General features: G+C 48.0%; 1 protein-coding gene across 2 annotated transcripts in view; it reads right to left on the bottom strand.

The window, feature by feature from the left end:
- agap1 (ArfGAP with GTPase domain, ankyrin repeat and PH domain 1) overlaps window positions 1–22,897 on the bottom strand; it is a 104,716-nt gene extending 81,819 nt beyond the window's left edge. The window contains exon 1 of one of the 2 annotated variants that reach the window (XM_036128282.1): window positions 22,066–22,897. In XM_036128282.1, coding sequence (XP_035984175.1) covers window positions 22,066–22,228 — 163 coding nt within the window. In that variant the 5' untranslated portion in view covers window positions 22,229–22,897. The remainder of the gene's footprint in view (window positions 1–22,065) is intronic. The other variant, XM_036128281.1, reaches the window with a different exon arrangement.
- Window positions 22,898–24,456: the final 1,559 nt, after the last annotated feature.

Genomic DNA, 24,456 nt, shown 5'->3' with positions numbered 1-24,456 from the left:
AGGCTCAGGCAGCTCGGCACACGAGGAGCTTTCTAAAGAAGCCCTAGAGGAGGCGTCGGCTGCAACACGTCTGCTGATCCCTCCTGATCCGAGGCGGGTTCTCAGGACAAAGTCCCTTCAGGAACCTCAGTGGAACCTTAGTGGAACCTCAGAGGAACCTCAGTGGAACCTCGTAGGAACCTCCGGCCGGCTGGAAACCTCAGGCAGAGGCAGACTCAGACCTTCAGCGGCTTCTTAGTTTGCTGAGACCAGAGGGAACCAGCAGAACCACGGTTCTGGACTCACCCGGTTCCTCCCTGATTCTACCGCAGAACACCCCCCCACCGTGGAACATCCAGAACCTCACGGCCACAGCTTCACCTCCGCCGCTCCGGGTCCAGCCAGGTGGTCTCCGGCTGGACCCGGAGCACTTCCTGTTTTCCGTCCAATCAGAATCCGCCGTGGGTTCTGCAGCACTGAAGCCGCCTGGCGCTCCTCCCTGGTCATCAGGAGGAGCAGGCGGAGGTGAAGCGCTCCTGCTGAGGGCTCATGGAGGAAGAACCCCTCCTCCTCCTCCTCTTCCTCAGTCGGTTCTGAACCTTTGATGGTCAGAGATCAAACGCCCCCCCCCCCCGACGGCCCGACACGGACACGCGTGTCAGGAAGGTGATTTACAGTCCGATGCAGCGCGCCGACATCAAACGCACCTCCTGAGGCTCTCAGCCCTCCGTTTTCATCCCTCCTTCCTCTCCAACAGATTCTCCTCCCTCGCTCTCCGTTTCTGCTGCCGTCGTTCTCATCTTCTTCAGAGAAATTAAATTTTTTACCGTTTCTTTCACTCCACATCTTTTTATTCTTCCTCCCTCCTTTCCTTCTCTGATCATTTCCTTGCTCTCTCTCCTTCATCCTTTCCATCCTTCCTTCCTCTAGTCTTAACTCTATTCCGTGCTTCCTTAAATCAAGCCTTTACTTCCTTCCTTTTATCTTCTTCCAGCCTTCCATCCTCCTCTTTTTTCCTTTCATTCGTCGACTTTTATGTTACACTGCAAAAGATTCACCGCACTTCCTTGCTTCCTTTCCTTTCTCCTTTACTTACTCTCCATCGTTTCCTTCCTTACTTCCTCTAGTCTTGGCTCTATTCCTTTCTTCCTTATCAAGCCTTTACCTCCTTTCTTTTATTCTCTTCCATCCTCCTCTTTTTCCTTTGGTTTTTTTATGTTACACTGCAAAGATGCACCGCCCTTCCTTGCTTCCCTCTCCTCACCTCCATTTATTGTTTCCTACCTTTTCTACTCCTTTCACTCGTGCATTCCTAGTTTTTCTTGTCTTCCAGCCATCCGTTATTCCTCCTTTCCTCTGTAATTAATCCGTTATTCCTCCTTTTCTTTGTAATTCATCCGTTATTCCTCATTTTTGTCTGTAATTCATCCGTTATTCCTCAATTTCTCTGTAATTCATCAATTCTTCCTCCTTTTTGTCTGTAATTCATCAATTCTTCCTCATTTTCTCTGTAATTTATCAATTCTTCCTCCTTTTTGTCTGTAATTCATTCATTCTTCCTCATTTTCTCTGTAATTCATCAATTATTCCTTTTTGTCTGTAATTCATCCATTCTTCCTCAATTTCTCTGTAATTCATCAATTCTTCCTCCTTTTTGTCTGTAATTCATCAATTCTTCCTCATTTTCTCTGTAATTTATCAATTCTTCCTCCTTTTTGTCTGTAATTCATTCATTCTTCCTCATTTTCTCTGTAATTCATCAATTATTCCTCTTTGTCTGTAATTCATCAATTCTTCCTCATTTTGTCTGTAATTCATCAATTCTTCCTCCTTTTTGTCTGTAATTCATCAATTCTTCCTCATTTTCTCTGTAATTCATCAATTCTTCCTCCTTTTTGTCTGTAATTCATTCATTCTTCCTCATTTTCTCTGTAATTCATCAATTATTCCTCTTTGTCTGTAATTCATCAATTCTTCCTCATTTTCTCTGTAATTCATCAATTTTCCTCATTTTTGTCTGTAATTAATCAATTCGTCCTCCTTTTTGTCTGTAATTCATCAATTCTTCCTCATTTTTGTCTGTAATTCATCATTTCATCCTCCTTTTTGTCTGCAATTCATCAATTCTTCCTCTCTTTCTCTGTAATTCATCAATTTTTCCTCCTTTTTATCTGTAATTCATCAATTCTTCCTAATTTTTCTCTGTAATTCATCATTTCATCCTCATTTTTGTCTGTAATTCATCAATTTTTCCTCCTTTTTCTCTGTAATTCATCAATTCTTCCTCTCTTTCTCTGTAATTCCTCCATTCTTCCTCTCTTTCTCTGTAATTCCTCCATTCTTCCTCTCTTTCTCTGTAATTCCTCCATTCTTCCTCTCTTTCTCTGTAATTCCTCCATTCTTCCTCTCTTTCTCTGTAATTCCTTGCTCCCATCCCTGGATCTCCTAACCACGGGGGCAGAGGCGCTCCATCAATGGGATGCCTATTGAGCGCCATCGGCAGCAGGAAGTTATTATCACAGCCATGATCGTCATGAGGCGCCGGCTCTGTTTCAGTGAGAGGAAAACATTCCCTACCAACCAGAACTCCTCCTTCACAGGACTCTGAACGAGGCCAGGGCTCCTGAAACGCCAGCCGCTGTTTAACCAGCTCTCCCACAGAGAGAAAGACCCTCACACGCCACCAAATTAAAGCTCTATAAGCTTAATTATCAATAAAACATCAGCAAGCTCGTAGGAGAAGTGTCAGTCTGCACCTGAATGGTTCTTGGATCAACGATAAAACCGAACATGACCTCTGTAACTACACATAAATGCAATTCCTGCTAAGATCTTCAGTTTGTCCAAAGCATAAATAGTAACCAGCTGCTGGATTTACCAATTAAATCATCTAAAACTACCAAAATCATCTAAAACTACCAGCTTAACTGATCTTTATAGTCATAATGATGACATGTCTGGTAAAATGTAACTTTTAACAAAGTATTTCTACTTCTTCTGGTGATTTATGTCCTTCAAACAGACCAACTATCTATCATTTCAGATTTGGTTAGAAACTTTAACACCACACACTGCAAAAACGGAACTAGAAATAAGTAAAATGTTCTTAAAATTAGTGCATTTGTCCTTGATTTGAGCAGGTTAATAAGATGATATGCCAATTTTTGGACTTGCATCTTATTTACCTGCTCAAATCAAGGATAAATACACAAATTTTAAGAACATTTAACTTATTTTTAGATCCGTTTTTGCAGAGGAGCGCTTCAGAGTTTGAGGAAATCTCCTAAACTTAATTGGTTTGCCTCTAAAAGCAAACTTTTTAGCCCCAATATGTGATTCCAGGTCCACGGTGACCCAGACACAAAGATTAAAGCAAAAATATGTGTTTAAAACAAAAAAAACCTCCTGAGTTTAGGTGAAAGTAGTGCATATGTGTACATATATCTGACCTGAGGCTAATAAAGAGCTAATTAACCTGATATCTGAGTCGTTCACTGCAAAAACGGAACTAGAAATAAGTAAAATGTTCTTAAAATGAGTGTTTATCCTTGATTTGAGCAGGTAAATAAGATGATTTGCCAATGGAACAAGATTTTTGCACTTGCATCTTCTTTACCTGCTCAGATCAAGGATAAATACACTAACTTTAAGAACATTTTACTTATTTTTAGATCTGTTTTTGCAGAAGAGAGCTTCAGAGTTTCTGAGGAAACCTCCTAGACTTAATTGGTTTGCCTCTAAAAGCAGAAATTTTAACACAAATATCTGATTCCAGGTCCACGGTGACCCAGACACAAAGATTAAAGCAAAAATATGTGTTTAAAACTAAAAAAAACTCCTGAGTTTAGGTGAAAGTAGTGCATATGTGTACATGTACCTGACCTGAGGCTAATAAAGAGCTAATTAACCTGATATCTGAGTCGTTCACTGCAAAAACGGATCTAAAATAAGCAAAATGTTCTTAAAATGAGTGTTTGTCCTTGATTTGAGCAGGTTAATAATATGATTTGCCAATGGAATAAGATTTTTGCACTTGCATCTTATTTACCTACTCAAATCAAGGATAAATACACTAACTTTAAGAACATTTTACTTATTTTTAGATCCGTTTTTGCAGTGGAGAGCCTCAGAGTTTCTGAGGAAACCTCCTAAACTTAATTGGTTTGCCTCTAAAAGCAGACTTTGTAGCCCCAATATCTGATTCCAGGTCCACGGTGACCCAGACACAAAGATTAAAGCACAAATATGTGTTTAAAACTAAAAAAAACTCATGAGTTTAGGTGAAAGCAGTGTATATGTGCACATATATCTGACCTGAGGCTAATAAACAGCTAATTAACCTGATATCTGAGTCGTTCACTGCAAAAACGGATCTAAAATAAGCAAAATGTTCTTAAAGTTAGTGTATTTGTCCTTGATTTGAGCAGGTAAATAAGATTATCTGACAATGGAATGAGTATTTTGACCCCTAAATTAAGATAATTAGATATCCTGCACTTGAAAGAGGTTGATGGAGATGAAATGTTCCTACTTTAAATGCAAAAATCTTATTCTATTGGCAGATAATCTTATTTACCTGCTCAAATCAAGGATAAATACACTAACTTTAAGAACATTTTACTTATTTTTAGATGCGTTTTTGCAGTGGAGCGCTTCAGAGTTTCTGAGGAAACCTCCTAAACTTAATTGGTTTGCCTCTAAAATCAGACTTTTTAGCCCCAATACGTGATTCCAGGTCCACGGTGACCCAGACACAAAGATTAAAGCACAAATATGTGTTTAAAACTAAAAAAAACTCATGAGTTTAGGTGAAAGTAGTGTATATGTGTACATATATCTGACCTGAGGCTAATAAAGAGCTAATTAACCTGATATCTGAGTCGTTTAAGGTCTGATTAATCTGCAGGAGGAGTTAAGTGCTGTCTGACCCCCCAGATATCCACTGTGGCGGTGCTCCATCTCTCCATCCTATGAAATATGTATGGAGCCCACTGGAGCGTGCATGACACGGTGAGCCGCTCCTTAAAGCCCAGCAGACATTATTCCAGGCTAATAACTGAGTCAAAGCGGGGCACAGAGTGATCCAGCAGGATTTCACCCAGAACCAGAGCCTGCGGGGGGGCTTGATGGACAGAGGACGTCCAGGTGAGGCTCTGCAGGTGAGAGTCAGACCAGGAAACCAGGAGCGTCACGTTTAAACGCTGCAGCAGCATCTTCCTGCTGCAGGAGCATCAGAAGGTGCAGCTTCCTCCCACGCTCTGCCCCCCCCCCAGAGACAGGAAAATGGGTCAACCAGCAGGGGGAGGGCGGGGAGGCGGGGCCCCCTGCTGGCAGCATCATCAGCATGCACAACCCCGCAGAAGAAGCTCGCCTAGAAAACGCCAGGTAATGAAAACTGGACCCAACAAAGCCGCCGGGGGGATTTGAACCATCTGCACCCCTAGATAAACTCTGTCAGAGGACCACGAGCAAGGCAGCAAGGCAGCCAGGCAGCAAGGCAGCCAGGCAGCAAGGCAGCCAGGCAGCAAGGCAGCCAGGCAGCAAGGCAGCCAGGCAGCAAGGCAGCAAGGCACCAAGGCAGCCAGGCAGCAAGGCAGCAAGGCAGCAAGGCAGCCAGGCAGCTAGGCAGCAAGGCAGCAAGGCAGCAAGGCAGCAAGGCAGCAAGGCAGCCAGGCAGCTAGGCAGCAAGGCAGCCAGGCAGCCAGGCAGCAAGGCAGCCAGGCAGCAAGGCAGCAAGGCAGCAAGGCAGCCAGGCAGCTAGGCAGCAAGGCAGCCAGGCAGCTAGGCAGCAAGGCAGCAAGGCAGCCAGGCAGCTAGGCAGCCAGGCAGCAAGGCAGCCAGGCAGCAAGGCAGCAAGGCAGCTAGGCAGCCAGGCAGCAAGGCAGCCAGGCAGCAAGGCAGCAAGGCAGCCAGGCAGCAAGGCACCAAGGCAGCCAGGCAGCCAGGCAGCCAGGCAGCAAGGCAGCAAGGCACCAAGGCAGCCAGGCAGCAAGGCGGCCAGGCAGCAAGGCAGCAAGGCAGCAAGGCACCAAGGCAGCCAGGCAGCAAGGCGGCCAGGCAGCAAGGCAGCAAGGCAGCCAGGCAGCCAGGCAGCAAGGCAGCAAGGCAGCCAGGCAGCCAGGCAGCCAGGCAGCCAGGCAGCCAGGCAGCAAGGCAGCCAGGCAGCCAGGCAGCAAGGCAGCCAGGCAGCCAGGCAGCCAGGCAGCAAGGCAGCAAGGCACCAAGGCAGCCAGGCAGCAAGGCGGCCAGGCAGCCAGGCAGCCAGGCAGCAAGGCGGCCAGGCAGCCAGGCAGCCAGGCAGCAAGGCAGCCAGGCAGCCAGGCAGCCAGGCAGCAAGGCACCAAGGCAGCCAGGCAGCAAGGCGGCCAAGCAGCAAGGCAGCCAGGCAGCCAGGCAGCAAGGCAGCAAGGCGGCCAGGCAGCCAGGCAGCAAGGCGGCCAAGCAGCAAGGCAGCCAGGCAGCAAGGCAGCAAGGCAGCAAGGCACCAAGGCAGCCAGGCAGCAAGGCGGCCAGGCAGCAAGGCAGCAAGGCACCAAGGCAGCCAGGCAGCAAGGCGGCCAGGCAGCACGGCAGCCAGGCAGCCAGGCAGCCAGGCAGCCAGGCAGCAAGGCAGCCAGGCAGCAAGGCAGCCAGGCAGCCAGGCAGCCAGGCAGCCAGGCAGCAAGGCAGCAAGGCACCAAGGCAGCCAGGCAGCAAGGCGGCCAGGCAGCCAGGCAGCAAGGCGGCCAGGCAGCCAGGCAGCCAGGCAGCAAGGCAGCCAGGCAGCCAGGCAGCCAGGCAGCCAGGCAGCCAGGCAGCAAGGCGGCCAGGCAGCAAGGCAGCAAGGCACCAAGGCAGCCAGGCAGCAAGGCGGCCAGGCAGCACGGCAGCCAGGCAGCCAGGCAGCCAGGCAGCCAGGCAGCAAGGCAGCCAGGCAGCAAGGCAGCCAGGCAGCCAGGCAGCCAGGCAGCCAGGCAGCAAGGCAGCAAGGCACCAAGGCAGCCAGGCAGCAAGGCGGCCAGGCAGCCAGGCAGCAAGGCGGCCAGGCAGCCAGGCAGCCAGGCAGCAAGGCAGCCAGGCAGCCAGGCAGCCAGGCAGCCAGGCAGCCAGGCAGCAAGGCAGCAAGGCACCAAGGCAGCCAGGCAGCAAGGCAGCAAGGCACCAAGGCAGCCAGGCAGCAAGGCGGCCAAGCAGCAAGGCAGCCAGGCAGCCAGGCAGCAAGGCAGCCAGGCAGCAAGGCAGCCAGGCAGCAAGGCAGCAAGGCAGCAAGGCAGCAAGGCAGCAAGGCAGCCAGGCAGCAAGGCGGCCAAGCAGCAAGGCAGCAAGGCAGCCAGGCAGCAAGGCAGCAAGGCACCAAGGCAGCCAGGCAGCAAGGCGGCCAAGCAGCAAGGCAGCAAGGCAGCCAGGCAGCAAGGCAGCCAGGCAGCCAGGCAGCCAGGCAGCAAGGCAGCAAGGCACCAAGGCAGCCAGGCAGCAAGGCGGCCAGGCAGCCAGGCAGCCAGGCAGCAAGGCGGCCAGGCAGCCAGGCAGCCAGGCAGCAAGGCAGCCAGGCAGCCAGGCAGCCAGGCAGCAAGGCAGCAAGGCACCAAGGCAGCCAGGCAGCAAGGCACCAAGGCAGCCAGGCAGCAAGGCGGCCAAGCAGCAAGGCAGCCAGGCAGCCAGGCAGCAAGGCAGCAAGGCGGCCAGGCAGCCAGGCAGCAAGGCGGCCAAGCAGCAAGGCAGCCAGGCAGCAAGGCAGCAAGGCAGCAAGGCACCAAGGCAGCCAGGCAGCAAGGCGGCCAGGCAGCAAGGCAGCAAGGCAGCAAGGCACCAAGGCAGCCAGGCAGCAAGGCGGCCAGGCAGCACGGCAGCCAGGCAGCCAGGCAGCAAGGCAGCAAGGCGGCCAGGCAGCCAGGCAGCCAGGCAGCCAGGCAGCAAGGCAGCCAGGCAGCAAGGCAGCAAGGCGGCCAGGCAGTAAGGCAGCAAGGCAGCCAGGCAGCCAGGCAGCCAGGCAGCCAGGCAGCAAGGCAGCAAGGCAGCAAGGCAGCCAGGCAGCCAGGCAGCCAGGCAGCCAGGCAGCAAGGCGGCCAGGCAGCCAGGCAGCAAGGCAGCCAGGCGCTGGTCTGTTGCCATGGAGACCACTGAGCGCGTGCAGAAGCCGCTTCTCCTCTGACTTTGCTCTGCTTTGATGTTTCTCCTCTGCTTTGTGAGCCTTCAGGGACACCGTAGCTGCAGGCTGACGCTGACGGCGGCGCTGAGAGACAAAGAGGACGGGCTGAGCTGCTCCGTGAAAAACGAGGAGGAGGCAGACAAAGGAGGACGGCCAGAGACGGTGTGGGTCTCTGCTGCCAGCTGCAGCGCAGATGGAGCTGATTACGCATTCATGGAGGGAGGTTTGAAAAAGAAACGCTCCGAGAGGACGCAGCTGACGGTTCAACTCCCAGGAGAGCCCCCGTCCCGCTTTAATCCTGGGACAATACATCCAGCCACCGGCCTGAGGGTCAACCCGGAGTTTAACCAACAACTCTCTGTCATTAGTCAGTCATACAGCTCAGAATATGTATGAAAACTCACCAAAAATCACTAAAATTATGTCTTTAACATGTAAAAATATATATTTTTCACGTTTGTTTCCACAATAACGTCATAATTGTGAAATACGGAAGCCCCGGAATTTAACCAACAACTCTGACCTACTAGAATATGTATGAAAACTCACCAAAAATCAGTAAAATTACGTCTAAAATGTCAAAAAAACACAGACTTTCATGTTTGTTTCCACAATAATGTCATAATTGTGAAATACGGCAGCCTGTTTAGAACATTTTAGTAAAAACTAAACATCTCTGCATCAGTTTTATCACCATTCTGTGTTATTCTTTAGCTAAACTCGTGCAGGTTGAGGCATTTTATCGTCTTCAGCCGTGAAACAGACGTCAGGACTACATCTATTGTGTGCCGTACGGATGCAGCAGCTCTAATATATTAGTTTTCTCTCTTAAACGTCGTCTCTCTGGCAGACGTAGGGAGTCTGACGCCCAGCGGTGGGACCTTCAGCAGCAGATAAGGCCTCTGCTGATTTACCGCCTGTTTTACTCTCTGGAAGAGACGACCTGTTTTTCTATCTGTGTTCAGGCCTGCAGTGAAACAACGCGGTTCACCAGGTCCCCCTGATGGGTCCCTCTGCAGCTCTCTGCTGCCCCCTGCTGCTCTGCATGGAGCAGCACGCCCCGGTTCTCCTGGAGGTTCTGTGTGGCTCGTTTCCTGCAGCGGTTCTGGACTGGAACAGATTTTAGGGTTGACATTAAATTAAATAAGCAGTTAAGACTCTTTTAGAAAGCTTTCACTAAATACGTGAGTAAAAATGCTTTTCAGGGCCAAATTGTCCCCAAACACGTCTGGTGATTTATGAGAAGTGACCGTCTGCACCACCAGGGGGCGCCGTGGTCCAGAAAGTGAGTTTCTGGGTCACTTTGTGAAACTAGAGCCCAGGAATGCAGCTGGAAGCCTTCTAGCTGCCGCCTACATTTCCCACAATTCCTTTCTGCTGGCCTGAACTGTCAGAAGCAGTCGGTGAGCTCCGGTTCTGAGGAGGAACCAGAACTGTGTCCAGTTAGGTCCAGCAGCTGCTGACTGAGACGGGACTGAGAACTGAACAAAACTGAACTGATTACAACTGAACCGATTAGAACTGAACCAATTAGAACTGAACTGAACCGATTAGAACTGAACCGATTAGAACTGAACAGAACCGATTAGAACTGAACCAAGCAGAACTGGTCAGAACTGAACAGAACTGAACAGAACAGAGAAGAACTGATCAGAACCGATTAGAACTGAACCAATTAGAACTGAACAGATCAGAACCGATTAGAACTGAACCAATTAGAACTGAACAGATCAGAACCGATTAGAACTGAACCGATTAGAACTGAACAGATCAGAACCGATTAGAACTGAACCAATTAGAACTGAACAGATCAGAACCGATTAGAACTGAACCGATTAGAACTGAACAGATCAGAACCGATTAGAACTGAACCGAACCAAGTAGAACTAATCAGAACAGATCAGAACCGATTAGAACTGAACCGAACCAAGTAGAACTAATCAGAACTGATCAGAACCGATTAGAACTGAACAGAACCAATTAGAACTGAACCAATTAGAACTAAACAGATCAGAACCGATTAGAACTGAACTCATTAGAAATTAACAGAACCAAGCAGAATTGATCAGAACTGATCAGAACCGAACAGAACCAGCCCTGAGCAGCTCCGTGAGGCCCATAGGAACCAGGGTCGGTTCTAATTGTCTGGACCGGGCTTCAGTCTGGTTTCACTCCAGCCAGAACCGGGCCCAGCTCATGACCCAAATGTAGGTGATCAGAGACGAGCCGACCCAGTTTCTGGTTCAGTGATGCACGCACTGGAACAGAACCACCCGGTCCAAACCCACAGAACCCAATGTGGGCCTGATCCCCTCAGAACTCAGTGCTTCCTGTTCAAAACCACGTTTCCCAACCCAGAGCGGAACCGGGTTCTGACTCAGTCGGGTCAGAGGTCCGGGCTCTTGGCGAGCTCTGCGGTTCTGCTGGGTTCTGAGGACAGTCTGGACCCGTCCTCACAAGGACACCCTGCTCTGTGAGCTCTGTGTTCCTCAGGAATGTGCCGGGTCTGCCCACGCGTCCTCACAAAGGACCGCTTCTCTCCCTGGTTCTGAACCGCCGGGGCGTGGCCGCGTCCTTCCAGGAGACCAGAACCGCAGCAGAACCCGGCCGGTTCGGAACCAGACAGCCTGGAGCCAGACGGAGGTGACCTCGCAGACACAGAGGGGATTGATTTTCTGTTCTGAGCACAGATGGGGGGATGGGGGTGCTGACCCGGTTTATGACCCGACCCGGAGTTTATGGGTCCTGAAGGACGGCCCGGTGTCCCAGGAGGAGGCGGCGCCGCTTCCCCCGAGAACCAATCGACCTGATGACATTGTTGTGGAGGATCGTATTCTCGGTGACTGAAGCAGCAACAAAAAGCCCGTTTAGTTCCATCCAGGAACCAGAACCTCACACGTCCTGATTTCATCGAAGAACACGGAGCAGGTTCTGGTTCCCTGGGCGCCTCAGCGGTCCACACTGGAGGCCGAGGCCACCAGAACCAGGACAGGTTAGCTCCAGGTAGACTCAGAGAATGTAGCATCTGAATGTCTGGACTCAGGTACCAAAGGTTCACCAGTCAGGTACCAAAGGTTCACCAGTACGGTACCAAAGGTTCCCCATTCAGGTACTAAAGGTTCACCATTCAGGTACCAAAGGATCACCAGTCAGGTACCAAAGGTTCACTAGTCAGGTACCAAAGGTTCACCAGGCAGGTACCAAAGGTTCACCAGTCAGGTACCAAAGGTTCACCATTCAGGTACCAAAGGTTCACCAGTCAGGTACCAAAGGTTCCCCATTCAGGTACCAAAGGTTCCCCATTCAGGTACCAACGGTTCACTAGTCAGGTACCAAAGGTTCTCCATTAGGTACCAAAGGTTCACCAGTCAGGTACCAAAGGTTCACCAGTCAGGTACCAATGGTTCACCAGTCAGGTACCAAAGGTTCACCAGTCTGGTACCAAAGGTTCACCAGTCAGGTACCAAAGGTTCACCAGTCAGGTACCAAAGGTTCACCAGTCAGGTACCAAAGGTTCACCATTCAGGTACCAAAGGTTCCCCATTCAGGTACCAAAGGTTCACCATTCAGGTACCAAAGGTTCACCATTCAGGTACCAAAGGTTCACCAGTGAGGTACCAAAGGTTCTCCATCAGGTACCAAAGGTTCACCAGTCTGGTACCAAAGGTTCACCATTCAGGAACCAAAGGTTCACCAGTCAGGAACCAAAGGTTCACCAGGCAGGTACCAAAGGTTCACCAGGCAGGTACCAAAGGTTCACCAGTCTGGTACCAAAGGTTCACCAGTCAGGTACCAAAGGTTCACCATTCAGGTACCAAAGGTTCACCAGTGAGGTACCAAAGGTTCCCCAGTGAGGTACCAAAGGTTCCCCATTCAGGTACCAACGGTTCACTAGTCAGGTACCAAAGGTTCTCCATTAGGTACCAAAGGTTCACCAGTCAGGTACCAAAGGTTCACCAGGCAGGTACCAAAGGTTCACCAGTCAGGTACCAAAGGTTCACCAGTCAGGTACCAAAGGTTCACCAGGCAGGTACCAAAGGTTCACCAGGCAGGTACCAAAGGTTCACCAGGCAGGTACCAAAGGTTCACCAGTCAGGTACCAAAGGTTCACCAGTGAGGTACCAAAGGTTCACCAGTGAGGTACCAAAGGTTCCCCATTCAGGTACCAACGGTTCACTAGTCAGGTATCAAAGGTTCTCCATTAGGTACCAAAGGTTCACCAGTCAGGTACCAAAGGTTCACCAGTCAGGTACCACAGGTTCACCAGTCAGGTACCACAGGTTCACCAGTCAGGTACCACAGGTTCACCAGTCAGTTACCACAGGTTCACCAGTCAGGTACCAAAGGTTCACCAGTCTGGTACCAAAGGTTCACCAGTCAGGTACCAAAGGTTCACCAGTCAGGTACCAAAGGTTCACCAGTCTGGTACCAAAGGTTCACCAGTCAGGTACCAAAGGTTCACCATTCAGGTACCAAAGGTTCACCATTCAGGTACCAAAGGTTCACCAGTGAGGTACCAAAGGTTCTCCATCAGGTACCAAAGGTTCACCAGTCTGGTACCAAAGGTTCACCATTCAGGAACCAAAGGTTCACCAGTCAGGAACCAAAGGTTCACCAGGCAGGTACCAAAGGTTCACCAGGCAGGTACCAAAGGTTCACCAGTCTGGTACCAAAGGTTCACCAGTCAGGTACCAAAGGTTCACCATTCAGGTACCAAAGGTTCACCAGTGAGGTACCAAAGGTTCCCCAGTGAGGTACCAAAGGTTCCCCATTCAGGTACCAACGGTTCACTAGTCAGGTACCAAAGGTTCTCCATTAGGTACCAAAGGTTCACCAGTCAGGTACCAAAGGTTCACCAGGCAGGTACCAAAGGTTCACCAGTCAGGTACCAAAGGTTCACCAGTCAGGTACCAAAGGTTCACCAGGCAGGTACCAAAGGTTCACCAGTCAGGTACCAAAGGTTCACCAGGCAGGTACCAAAGGTTCACCAGTCAGGTACCAAAGGTTCACCAGTGAGGTACCAAAGGTTCACCAGTGAGGTACCAAAGGTTCCCCATTCAGGTACCAACGGTTCACTAGTCAGGTATCAAAGGTTCTCCATTAGGTACCAAAGGTTCACCAGTCAGGTACCAAAGGTTCACCAGTCAGGTACCACAGGTTCACCAGTCAGGTACCACAGGTTCACCAGTCAGGTACCACAGGTTCACCAGTCAGTTACCACAGGTTCACCAGTCAGGTACCAAAGGTTCACCAGTCTGGTACCAAAGGTTCACCAGTCAGGTACCAAAGGTTCACCATTCAGGTACCAAAGGTTCACCATTCAGGTACCAAAGGTTCACCAGGCAGGTACCAAAGGTTCACCAGTCAGGTACCAAAGGTTCACCAGTCAGGTACCAAAGGTTCACCAGGCAGGTACCAAAGGTTCACCAGGCAGGTACCAAAGGTTCACCAGTCAGGTACCAAAGGTTCACCAGTCTGGTACCACAGGTTCACCAGTCAGGTACCAAAGGTTCACCAGTCAGGTACCACAGGTTCACCAGTCAGGTACCACAGGTTCACCAGTCAGTTACCACAGGTTCACCAGTCAGGTACCAAAGGTTCACCAGTCTGGTACCAAAGGTTCACCAGTCAGGTACCAAAGGTTCACCATTCAGGTACCAAAGGTTCACCATTCAGGTACCAAAGGTTCACCATCAGGTACCAAAGGTTCACCAGTCAGGTACCACAGGTTCACCAGTCAGGTACCAAAGGTTCACCAGTCAGGTACCACAGGTTCACCAGTCAGGTACCACAGGTTCACCAGTCAGTTACCACAGGTTCACCAGTCAGGTACCAAAGGTTCACCAGTCTGGTACCAAAGGTTCACCAGTCAGGTACCAAAGGTTCACCATTCAGGTACCAAAGGTTCACCATTCAGGTACCAAAGGTTCACCATCAGGTACCAAAGGTTCACCAGGCAGGTAACAAAGGTTCACCAGGCAGGTACCAAAGGTTCACCAGGCAGGTACCAAAGGTTCACCAGTCAGGTACCAAAGGTTCACCAGTCAGGTACCAAAGGTTCACCAGGCAGGTACCAAAGGTTCACCAGTCAGGTACCAAAGGTTCACCAGTCAGGTACCAAAGGTTCACCAGTCAGGTACCAACGGTTCACCAGGCAGGTACCAAAGGTTCACCAGTCAGGTACCAAAGGTTCACCAGTCAGGTACCAACGGTTCACCAGTCAGGTACCAAAGGTTTTCCATTCAGGTACCAAAGGTTCACCAGTCAGGTACCAAAGGTTCTCCATCAGGTACTAAAGGTTCTCTGACTCATAAGGTGCTGTGACCAACAGTCTAACCTCAGTCCTGAGCCATACCTGACAGGTACACCTGCCAACCCGGTGGACAGGGCTTAGAACAAACCCACCATCTTGTTCCCCGTCGCCCTGTTTCTGCCGTCAGTCTGATCAGGAACCACGGCCGGATCTCCTGATCCTCTGGCCTGTTGTTCTGGGACGGCTGGATGGAACCACGGCAGCTGGCCGGCCTTTCCTCCTGCCGGGGGTCTGCCTTGATGTCCCAGCGGACGCAGACACTTGGACACGGTTCAGCGTCACGTCTTCACAGGAGAGGAAGCGGCACCAAAACAATGGCTGCTGCTGCTGCTGCTCTGTCCAGGTATAAAAATAGGCTTCCTGCTTCGTCTCAGTGTCCCACTAACACAATAAGGCTCGTTAGACGGAGTTAGAGGAGGGGGACACCTCCATCCATCTCCACGGCTCCCAGGAGACGCTGATGTCACTTCCTGCGCCGCGCAGCGAGCAGCAGATGCTCTGAGATGAATCATTTATCGGCTAATTAATGGACTCCTGGTTAACGCGGGCCTAAGGGTGGAGGTCTTCCTCGTTAATTACATCGTGGAGGGTGGAGGTCTTCCTCGTTAATTACATCGTGGAGGGTGGAGGTCTTCCTCGTTAATTACATCGTGTTGCTGCAGCAGCAGCCTGAGCAGAAGTGAGCCTGGCTCGCCCCGACCCAACCACAGACACCCGTCGGTTCTGACCCACGAGGAGCCGGATCCCGTTTCCTGGCAGCGTGCCGTGGTCTGTCTGCCCGTAGAGAACCGAGCACTTCCTCCTGAGAGTGGCAGGAGGCGGATCAGAACCAGGATCTAGGCCTGCGTGCGGCGGAGGTTCTGTCTGGCCACAGCGGGCCGGGCCTCAGTCAGCGGATCAGAGACACGGTGGAAGAGAAAGGAGAAGAGCTGCTGTACGGCGCTAGAACAGCGACAACTTACAGCGACCGTGAAGAGAGATCTGGCATTGAAAGATTTAACTTCAAAGAATCAAACATTAAAAAAAAAATTCAGACAATTTAAAATTAGACATTGAAAAATTAAACTACAAGAGGAAGGAGAAGAGCTGCTGTACGGCGCTAGAACAGCGACAACTTACAGTGACTTTTAATGTTTGTAAAATCAAACATTAAAAAATTAAACCTTGAAGAATTAAACATTAAAAAAATCAAACATTGAAAAACGAAACCTTGTAAAATAAACTGAAGAATCAAACATTGTAAAATAAACATTGTAGAATTAAACTACAAGAGAAAGGAGAAGAGCTCCTGTACGGCGCTAGAACAGCGACAACTTATAGCAACCGTGAAAAAAAAATTTAACCTCCAAAAATGTAACCTCCAAGAATCAAACATTTAAAAAAAAAAATCAGACAATTTAAAATTAGACATTCAAAAATTAAACATTATAAAATCGGACATTGAAAATTTTAATTTTGTAAAATCAGACATTGAAAAATGTAACTTTGTAAAATTAGACATTGAAGAACCAAACATTGAACAATTAAACCTTGAAAAATTAAACCTTGAAAAATTAAACATTGTAAAATTAAACTTAAGAATCAAACATTGTAAAATAAACATTGTAGAATTAAACTACAAGAAAAAGGAGAAGAGCTCCTGTACGGCGCTAGAACAGCGACAACTTACGGCGACCGTGAAGAGAGATCTGGCAGAATCAAACATAAAAAAAAAAAAAAAAAAAAAAAAAAAAAAATCAAAAAAATCAGACAATGTAAAATTAGACATTGAAAAATCAAACTTTGTAAAATCAAACATTAAAAAACGAAACCTTGTAAAATAAACATTGAATAATTAAAAATTGAAAAATGAAACATTGTAAAATAAACATTGAAGAAAAAAACATTGAAAAATCACTTGCAATGACATTGAAAAAGAGAAAAATTACACATTTAAAAGTCAAACGTAGTAAAATGAAAGTAAAAATTTATGATATTCTCATTTTATGCTGCAGCTTTTTCCAGTGCGAGATGTTTTCATCCAAATTGATGACCCCTTCATGGACCCTCGGTTTTTACTGTACTCCTCATCATCTACCTGCTGTCACTGGTTTAGCTCCATGTCTCTACAATCATTAGCTGTATAAGCTAACGAAGATAATATAAATGAAAATAAAACCCTTTCTTGTGGTCGAGCAGCAGTACTTGACCGGAGCTTTCCATAAGTTCACTGCAGGTAGATGATGAGGAGTACTAGAAAAACGGAGGGTCCATGAAGGGGTCTTCAATTTAGCCCCGCCCCAGACGGCAAAACAGCGCCAGCTTGTAGTGACATGGTAGCTGAATGAGCTCTGCAGTGACAATTAAAACGTCTCTAATTGAGAAAATCATAAGTTTTTACTTTCTAACAATGTATGACTTTGCAAAGTCTGATTTTACAATGTCTAATTTTTCAATGCCAATTATATTTTGCATTGTCGCTGCAAACTGTCACTGTTTTAGCTCCATACAGCATTAAAATGAGAAAATTATAAGATTTTACTTTCTAACAATGTTTGACTTTTAAATGTCTGCTTTTACAATCCTGAATCTCTTTTTCAATGACATTCTAAGTGATTTTTCAAGGTGAATTATTCAATGTTTGGTTTTTACAATGTTTGTTTTAAAATTTTTGATTCTTCAAAGTTTAATTTTACAATGTTCAATTTACAATGTTTAATTCTTCAACGTTTGATTTTACAATGTCGCTGCAAACTGTCACTGTTTTAGCTCCATACAACATAAAATGAGAAAATCATCTTAAGTTTTTACTTTCTAACAATGTTTGACTTTTAAATGTCTGCTTTTACAATCCTGAATCTCTTTTTTGCAATGACATTCTAAGTGATTTTTCAAGGTGAATTATTCAATGTTTGGTTTTTACAATGTTTGTTTTAAAATTTTTGATTCTTCAAAGTTTAATTTTACAATGTTCAATTTACAATGTTTAATTCTTCAACGTTTGATTTTACAATGTCGCTGCAAACTGTCACTGTTTTAGCTCCATACAACATACAATGAGAAAATCATAAGATTTTACTTTCCAACAATGTTTTACTTTTCAATATGTAATTTTACAATGTCGAATTTTTCAATGCCAAGTATCTTTTTCAATAACATTGCAAGTGATTTTTCAGTGTTTGATTCTTCAATGTCTGATTTTATAACGTTTATTTTACAAAGTTTAATGCCAAATCTCTCTTCAGTGTCGCTGTTTTAGCTCCATACTCCCGGTCCTGCAGCCTCCGTGTCACTTCCTCACATTTCAACATTTATAGTTTTATCCGATTTAAAACTAACCAGCTCATGTTGCTAAAACTGCCACAAACGTCTCAAACTACCGGATTTCCGTCGCATCAGTCCAAAAATGTGTCATAGTCCGGTGCGACTCATATATGTTTTTCTTCCTCTTTTTAAGTGGCATTTATTTAGAAACTTGTTTCACACAATCCAAGACTAAAAACTGACATTTAATCTGGCAAAGGCAACGTATTAAATTACACAATTACACCCTCCACCGGCTGAATAACATGGAACATACCTGAGAGGATAAATACGGTAAATTAGCGAAACAAGGCACCGACTACACCGGTAAGTTTCTTTCCAGCACATTTCAGAATAACGTGCTGGTCAGAATTATTTATTTAAATCTGATATATAAGTCACACCTGACTATAAAATCACAGATCGACCAAACTATGAAAAAAAATGCTTTAATTTTGACTTTTAAAATCACTTTAAATGTAAAAACTTACAGATTTTAAGTCTTTTCTTCACTTAAATCACTAAAAGTTTCATCTAGCTCTTTAGCTGATACCATTTTATTTTTTGGAACCTCTGGATTACGTCTTCCATTTTATCGACATCTTTATTTTTACGTTTTTATTAATTAAGTTATTATTATTTTACTTTTTACATTCTACAGATCTACAGATGTTTTAAATGTAACATTTTAATTGTAATTAGTTCAACACAGTATCTCTCCTCCGTTTTCTCTAATCTTCCTCAGTATTTATTCATGTGGATCTTATTTTATTTATAACACCAGCCGTTTCATTCCTCGGGAATCGTAGTGGACTTTATCAGGTTCTGACCCGGTTCTGACCCGGTCCAGCAGCCCAGATCTAACCCGATCAATTTGTGCTTTACAATCTTTCCCCTCGACTTCCTGCAGTGACTCGCCGTGACCTTTGACCTCTGGCGAGGTGGGCGGTCCACTGAGACAGAACCCAGCTCCAGGCCCGGTTCTACGGGTCCAACTGCCTCCTCAGACGGGCCCCCGCGGCCTCCCTGAGGCGGTTCTGGCCTGTAAAACCGGACCGGTGAGTTTCAGCGCCAAGTCAAACAACTGGAGGCAGAAACGGGCCCACCAGAACCGAACATTTCCCCCGTTTCATCTGGACTCTGGGTCCAACTGGGCCCCATGCTGGGCCCTTTCCACAGCGTGGGAACCAGCGGTTCCACCCGCCGCACAGAGACACCAGAACCAGAACCAGCAGGTTCTGAAAAGACGACAACCTAGAGCCAGGAGCAGAACCTTCTGGTTCCAGACTTGACGGTTCTGCTGCAGGAGATCTGCCGTTAACGACCGACTGGGTGTGGCCTCCTGGGCTCGCTGCTGATTGGACAGAAAACAGGAAGTCTTCTGTCTGGAGGGAGGAACCGGACCTGTGGTCCAATCCACAAGGTTCTGGATCCTTCATGTCATCCCCTGGCTAATACTTCCTGTTTTCTTTAAAGTCGGGTTAGGAACTAAATATTTATCCATTTAAGCCACGCCCCTTTACCCAGTCCATGTTAACCCTAACGAGCCTCTGACACTAACGAGCCTCTGACACTAACGAGCCTCTGACACTAACGAGCCTCTGACACTAACGAGCGTTGATCCTAACGAGCAGCGTCCTGTTGCCTGATGCAGTTATGGACCTAAAAGGTTGTCAGTTTAGTTTTAATATATTATATTAATATATAATATTATATTAATATATAATATTATATTAATATATATTAAAAGGAAATAAATCTGCAGGTGGGGGACGGTGGCCAGAGTCAGAGTAGTTAAACTTCCACCTGGTCCTCATAAACCAGTTTAACTTGGATCAAACAGAACAATCCACCTTTGCAGACGAGGCAAGCAGGTTTAAATTACCTGAAGACGGAATTAATTAACATAAATAACATTTAACATAATAAAATAAATTTAGATTTATAAATTTAAAAAGATTTAACATCACAGCCGACCAATCACAGGGCAGCAGGAACAGCTGGTTGCCTCGTTAAGGTCAACGCTCGTTAGGGTCAGAAGCTCGTTAGGGTCAGAGGCTCGTTAGGGTCAGAAGCCCGTTAGGGTCAGAAGCTCGTTAGGGTCAGAAGCTCGTTAGGGTAAAAAGCTCGTTAGGGTAAAAAGCTCGTTAGGGTAAAAAGCTCGTTAAGGTAAAAAGCTTGTTAAGGTCAGAAGCTCGTTAGGGTCAGAAGCTCGTTAGGGTAAAAAGCTTGTTAGGGTAAAAAGCTCGTTAAGGTAAAAAGCTTGTTAAGGTAAGAAGCTCGTTGGGGTCAGAGGCTCGTTAGGGCCAGAGGCTCGTTAGGGTCAGAGGCTCGTTAGGGTCAGAGGCTCGTTAGGGCCAGAGGCTCGTTAGGGTCAGAGGCTCGTTAGGGTCAGAGGCTCGTTAGGGTCAGAGGCTCGTTGGGGCCAGAGGCTCGTTAGGGTCAGAGGCTCGTTAGGGTCAGAGGCTCGTTAGGGTCAGATTCTCGTTAGGGCCAGAGGCTCGTTAGGGTGAGGCCTCTGGAACCAACCGGACCTGGCAGCTGCTCTTGGAGGACTCTCTGGTTTCTCTTCTCATTCTGAGGAATAATCCGCGCTGCTGCAGATTAAAAGAAGCAGGAAGAGTCCTGATCCCCGGCTAATCCCAGCATCCCAGTTAACCTAATCTCGCTGCTGCAGGAACCGACCCGGACCCGTTCTCGGACCTGAGCCCGGCCCGGCCCAGCTGTGCCGTTTACATAACGGTCCAGATGGTTCTGCCGGGCTCAGGTTGGACCGCTCCACGGTCGGCGCCAGCTGCTGCCATAATCCCCACGGGAGAGGAAGCCTGCCGCCCGCGCGCCGCTGACTCACGCGGGTCGGCGCCGGCCCGGTTCTGCTGAGGAGAGGTCATCTGGAGGAGGCCTGCTCAGGGACAGCCGTTACATCACAGCAGAGAGCTGCTTTAGAGGAACCGCTGTGATCACACTTTGATCACAGGAACCGGGCCCAGGAACCGGGCCCAGGTTCCACACGGAGTTTAGACCCAAACGGTTCTGCCTCCCTCACCGGGTCAGAACCACCGTCACACTATAATAATAGTAATATTCTGGGAAAACATGAAATAATCCCGTTATAGTCCAACATTTAGGGAGTGTTCTGACCCACATCTGTGGTTCTGGTCGGATGTTCTGACCCGGTCGCTGTCGGCTGGTCCATAACTAGCAGGTCCGCCGTCTACAGGCAGGGTTCTACGGGTCAGAACCACTCCAGGGTATCAGCTAACTTCACGGTTTGTAATAAACAACAAACAGGGTCGATGTTCTGCAGCTTCGGGTTCTGGAGCCGTCTGAGGAACATCCAGAACCCCGAGCAGAACCATCCGGAGTTCTGTTCTGTGGCTCCGGAACCAGCCGGCACCACAGTGTGCTCCGGACCCGAGAGGCGCCGGGTTCTGGGCCTTTTGTGTGCGGCCCGGTTAGGACAGAAACCTGAGACGGCGACGCGCTGAGAGGAAACAAAGGTGAGCAAACAGGAGCCGGCCCAACCGGGTCACACAGAACCGCCGTGTAACCGGAGAGCGGGACCAACAAAAGGTCCGATCCGCCGCAAACCCGGGCCGGAACCTCCCCAGGTCCGGCACCGCAGCGCTCACACAGGAAAGGCCCGGTCCAGGACGGAGGAACAGAACAATGATGGGTTCCTGTGGAGGAAGCTGCAGCTGCTGCTGAGGTTCTGCTCACTGCAGCCGGGCCAGAACCGTCTGTGGTCCGGTTGGCTTGTCGTTATCCCACAGCAGGCTGGACACTCGGAACCTCTGATCCAGAACCTCTGGTCCAGAACGGTTCCCGGCAGTCAGAAAAAGGAACCGGGAACCTTTGGTGGGAATGTGGGTCAATGGCAGCAGGTCCGGTACCGCCTGGTTCCGGTCCAACTGAAGTACCCGGTACCGGCAGGTTACGGTGAGCTGGCGGTACCGGGTACTTCAGCTGGATACCTCTGAGGGGAACTTTACTGGACAGGGTTCTACGGTTCTGTTTTGATGCTAACGAGGCTAAGCTAGGCGGTTAGCGGAGGGCAGGGAATCGACAGGCAGACCAGAACAGAACCGGCATCTGTCCGTCCCATCAGTCGTGGTTCTGCTGGTTCTGGCGGGCCACCTGAAGCCCAGAACGGAGAACAGATCAGCACTAGAAAGGTTCTAAAGCACGGACCAGAACCAGCAGAACCGGACCCAGCAGAACCAGAAGCTCCCATGCTTCCTGGATTTCTGACGTCAGAGGTCAGAGCAGCTGACCCGGGCAGACTCCACCATCAGAACCAGGGCAGCAGCCCAGGACCTAGATCCGGACGGACCGGACCGAACCGAACCCCCCCAGCCCCTACCTTCGATGGCGATCACGTGTTCCCGGATCTGGTTCTGCAGCAGCGGCTCCTCCACCCGCTCCAGCAGCTCGTAGATGGAGTAGATGTTCGGGTGCACCGACTCGAACCTCTGGATCTCGGCCCGGATGGCGGCCGAGTTGGCCAGGTGCAGCTGGTAGTTCATGGCTGGGGGGGGGTCCGGTCCGGGCGGCGGCTACAGTCCGGGCAGGGCTGCTGCTCCCCGGGGCCCAGGTGTGCGGCAGGCGGCGGGGCTCCGCTGCCCCATATCCTTCCAGGACGGCCGGGCGGGGAGAGCGGGACGCCGGGGGCGCTGCGGCCGGATTACGCGGAGCTCTCGGCGGAAGCTGGCCTCATCACTGGCCGGCGGAGGGGGGCCGCCGCACGGCCTGCTGGAAGCTAGCCGGGCTAAAGCTAACTAGCTCCCGGCTGCCCGGGTGAGGAAAACCGGGAGGCGTCGCCGACTTCCAGGGGAGCGACGCGGCCGCACGTCGGCACCGGGGAGCGGGGCTGATCGGCGGGTCGGCCGCGGAGGACGAGCCGCGGGTCCGGGTGTCGGAACACAGCCCGCGGCGCTAGCTGCGGTCCCCGCTCCTTGTTTTGTCTCCTCGGTGCCGAGGAGCTCCGGGAAAGAAAAAAAAAAAACGTCCTCGGCTCGGTTCCGACGTCGGCGGGGGGAACCGGCAGCAGGTACCGGACGATCCGGGACAGCCGAACCGGGTCTGAACGGCGGTACCGACCCGCTAGGAGAACCTGAGACAGTGATTGTGACCCGCTGCTGCTGCGCGGTGGCTCCGTCACGGATTCACCGAATCCACCGGATCCATCGGATCCCGACCGGGATTTCCTCCAGGACCGTCAAGCTGCGCATGACCAAAAAAGGACATCCGGTGCGACTTTCAAAATAAAACCGTTTTGTTTTTGTTTGTTTCAAAGCTGTTTTTGTTCAATTATCTTGATTCGCTTCTGACGAATCCGACAAAAAATTAAATAAAATAAATAAAAAATTTAAAAAATGGTCCAGTTTAGTTTCTATATTTAATTAATTTAAATTCATTTGATCACAACTTTCTACATGTTATCATATTAGTTTAAGAAGCACTTTTTTATTTTTATTTTTTTTTTTTTTACCAAATACGGCTCAGCTTAATCCAGCTGAAGTTGGGTTTGCGACTTTCAAAATAAAACTGTTTTTTTTTTTTGTTTCAAAGCTGTTTTTGTTCAATTATCTTGATTCGCTTCTGACGAATTCGACAAAAAATAAAAATGAAAAATAAAAATAAAAAAATTGGTCCAGCTTAGTTTATAAATTTTATCAATTTAAATTTACTTATCTTTCTACATCTTATCATAGTTTACTTTTTTTTATTTTTTACCAAAAACGGCTCAGCTTAATCCATCTGAAATTGGGTGTGTTTTCAGTTGAATTAATTTGTTTTAAATGTATTATTTTGTTTGTTTTAACACAGGCCTGTCCACTTCTGTCCGGTTTAATGTGTCCCATTAAAATAAACACAAACTGTTTAAATTTACTCCGTTTCAACTCAGTTCGGTTGAAATTTAAGCCCGACTCAAATCGTTTCAGCTGAAATCAACTCACTTTTGACCCAGTTTACCTTGTTAAAGCTTCCAACTTCTTTCAATATAAATTCAGTTCAGCTTCCCTATTTTCAATTAGTTTCAGTTCAGTTTATCTGAAACATAAAATGTCCTGGTTCAGCCAGATGTGGGTAGAGAAACCAAAGAGTAGGACTACTTCAACATGTTTTTATTGAAGTAAAAGTAAAAAGTAGTCAGCCAGGACCTAGGTAAGAGAAAAAAAAGTATTCAATAACTACTGAGTAACTAATAACCGCTGATGATTTAATATTTAAAGATTACGTAATCGGACAGACAAAATGATACATTTATGAGCAAATCCTGGTGTCTTAAAGATGAAAAATTAAAAAATTATTACAAAGAAAAACAGAATTCAGGCAAATTTAGGCAGGAGAAACAGTTTTATTTTCTTATTTTTTTCATTCTTTTCAACATTAAACTAGAAAGCAACACTTACATCAGTTAATGTATATACAGTATGTTAGAATAAGTACTTCTAATAACAATAATCTGTTTACTGAACGTTCATCTGACCTCCAAATGTCTCAATGAGCTCAGCAGATAGAAAATAACAATAAAATAATAAAGCCAGTGAACAAATAGGAACTCTCACTTTAATATAAACTGGGTTTTTGTCTCTAGTGCATTTTTTATTAAAACAACTGTGTTCTTTATTCATGAAGCACCTTATCCTGAAATTTACTGCAATTTACTGTGATTTTTCAAGCTGTATGCAAAAGAAATTTCGTTCTGTACGCACTTTGTGCATACAAATTGACAAATAAAGTTGTCTAA

Source organism: Fundulus heteroclitus, chromosome 24 (assembly GCF_011125445.2).
Source record: "Fundulus heteroclitus isolate FHET01 chromosome 24, MU-UCD_Fhet_4.1, whole genome shotgun sequence".
Taxonomy (NCBI): domain Eukaryota; kingdom Metazoa; phylum Chordata; class Actinopteri; order Cyprinodontiformes; family Fundulidae; genus Fundulus; species Fundulus heteroclitus.
The sequence above is the reverse complement of the archived record's forward strand: the minus strand, read 5'-3'. Positions and strand labels throughout refer to the sequence as shown.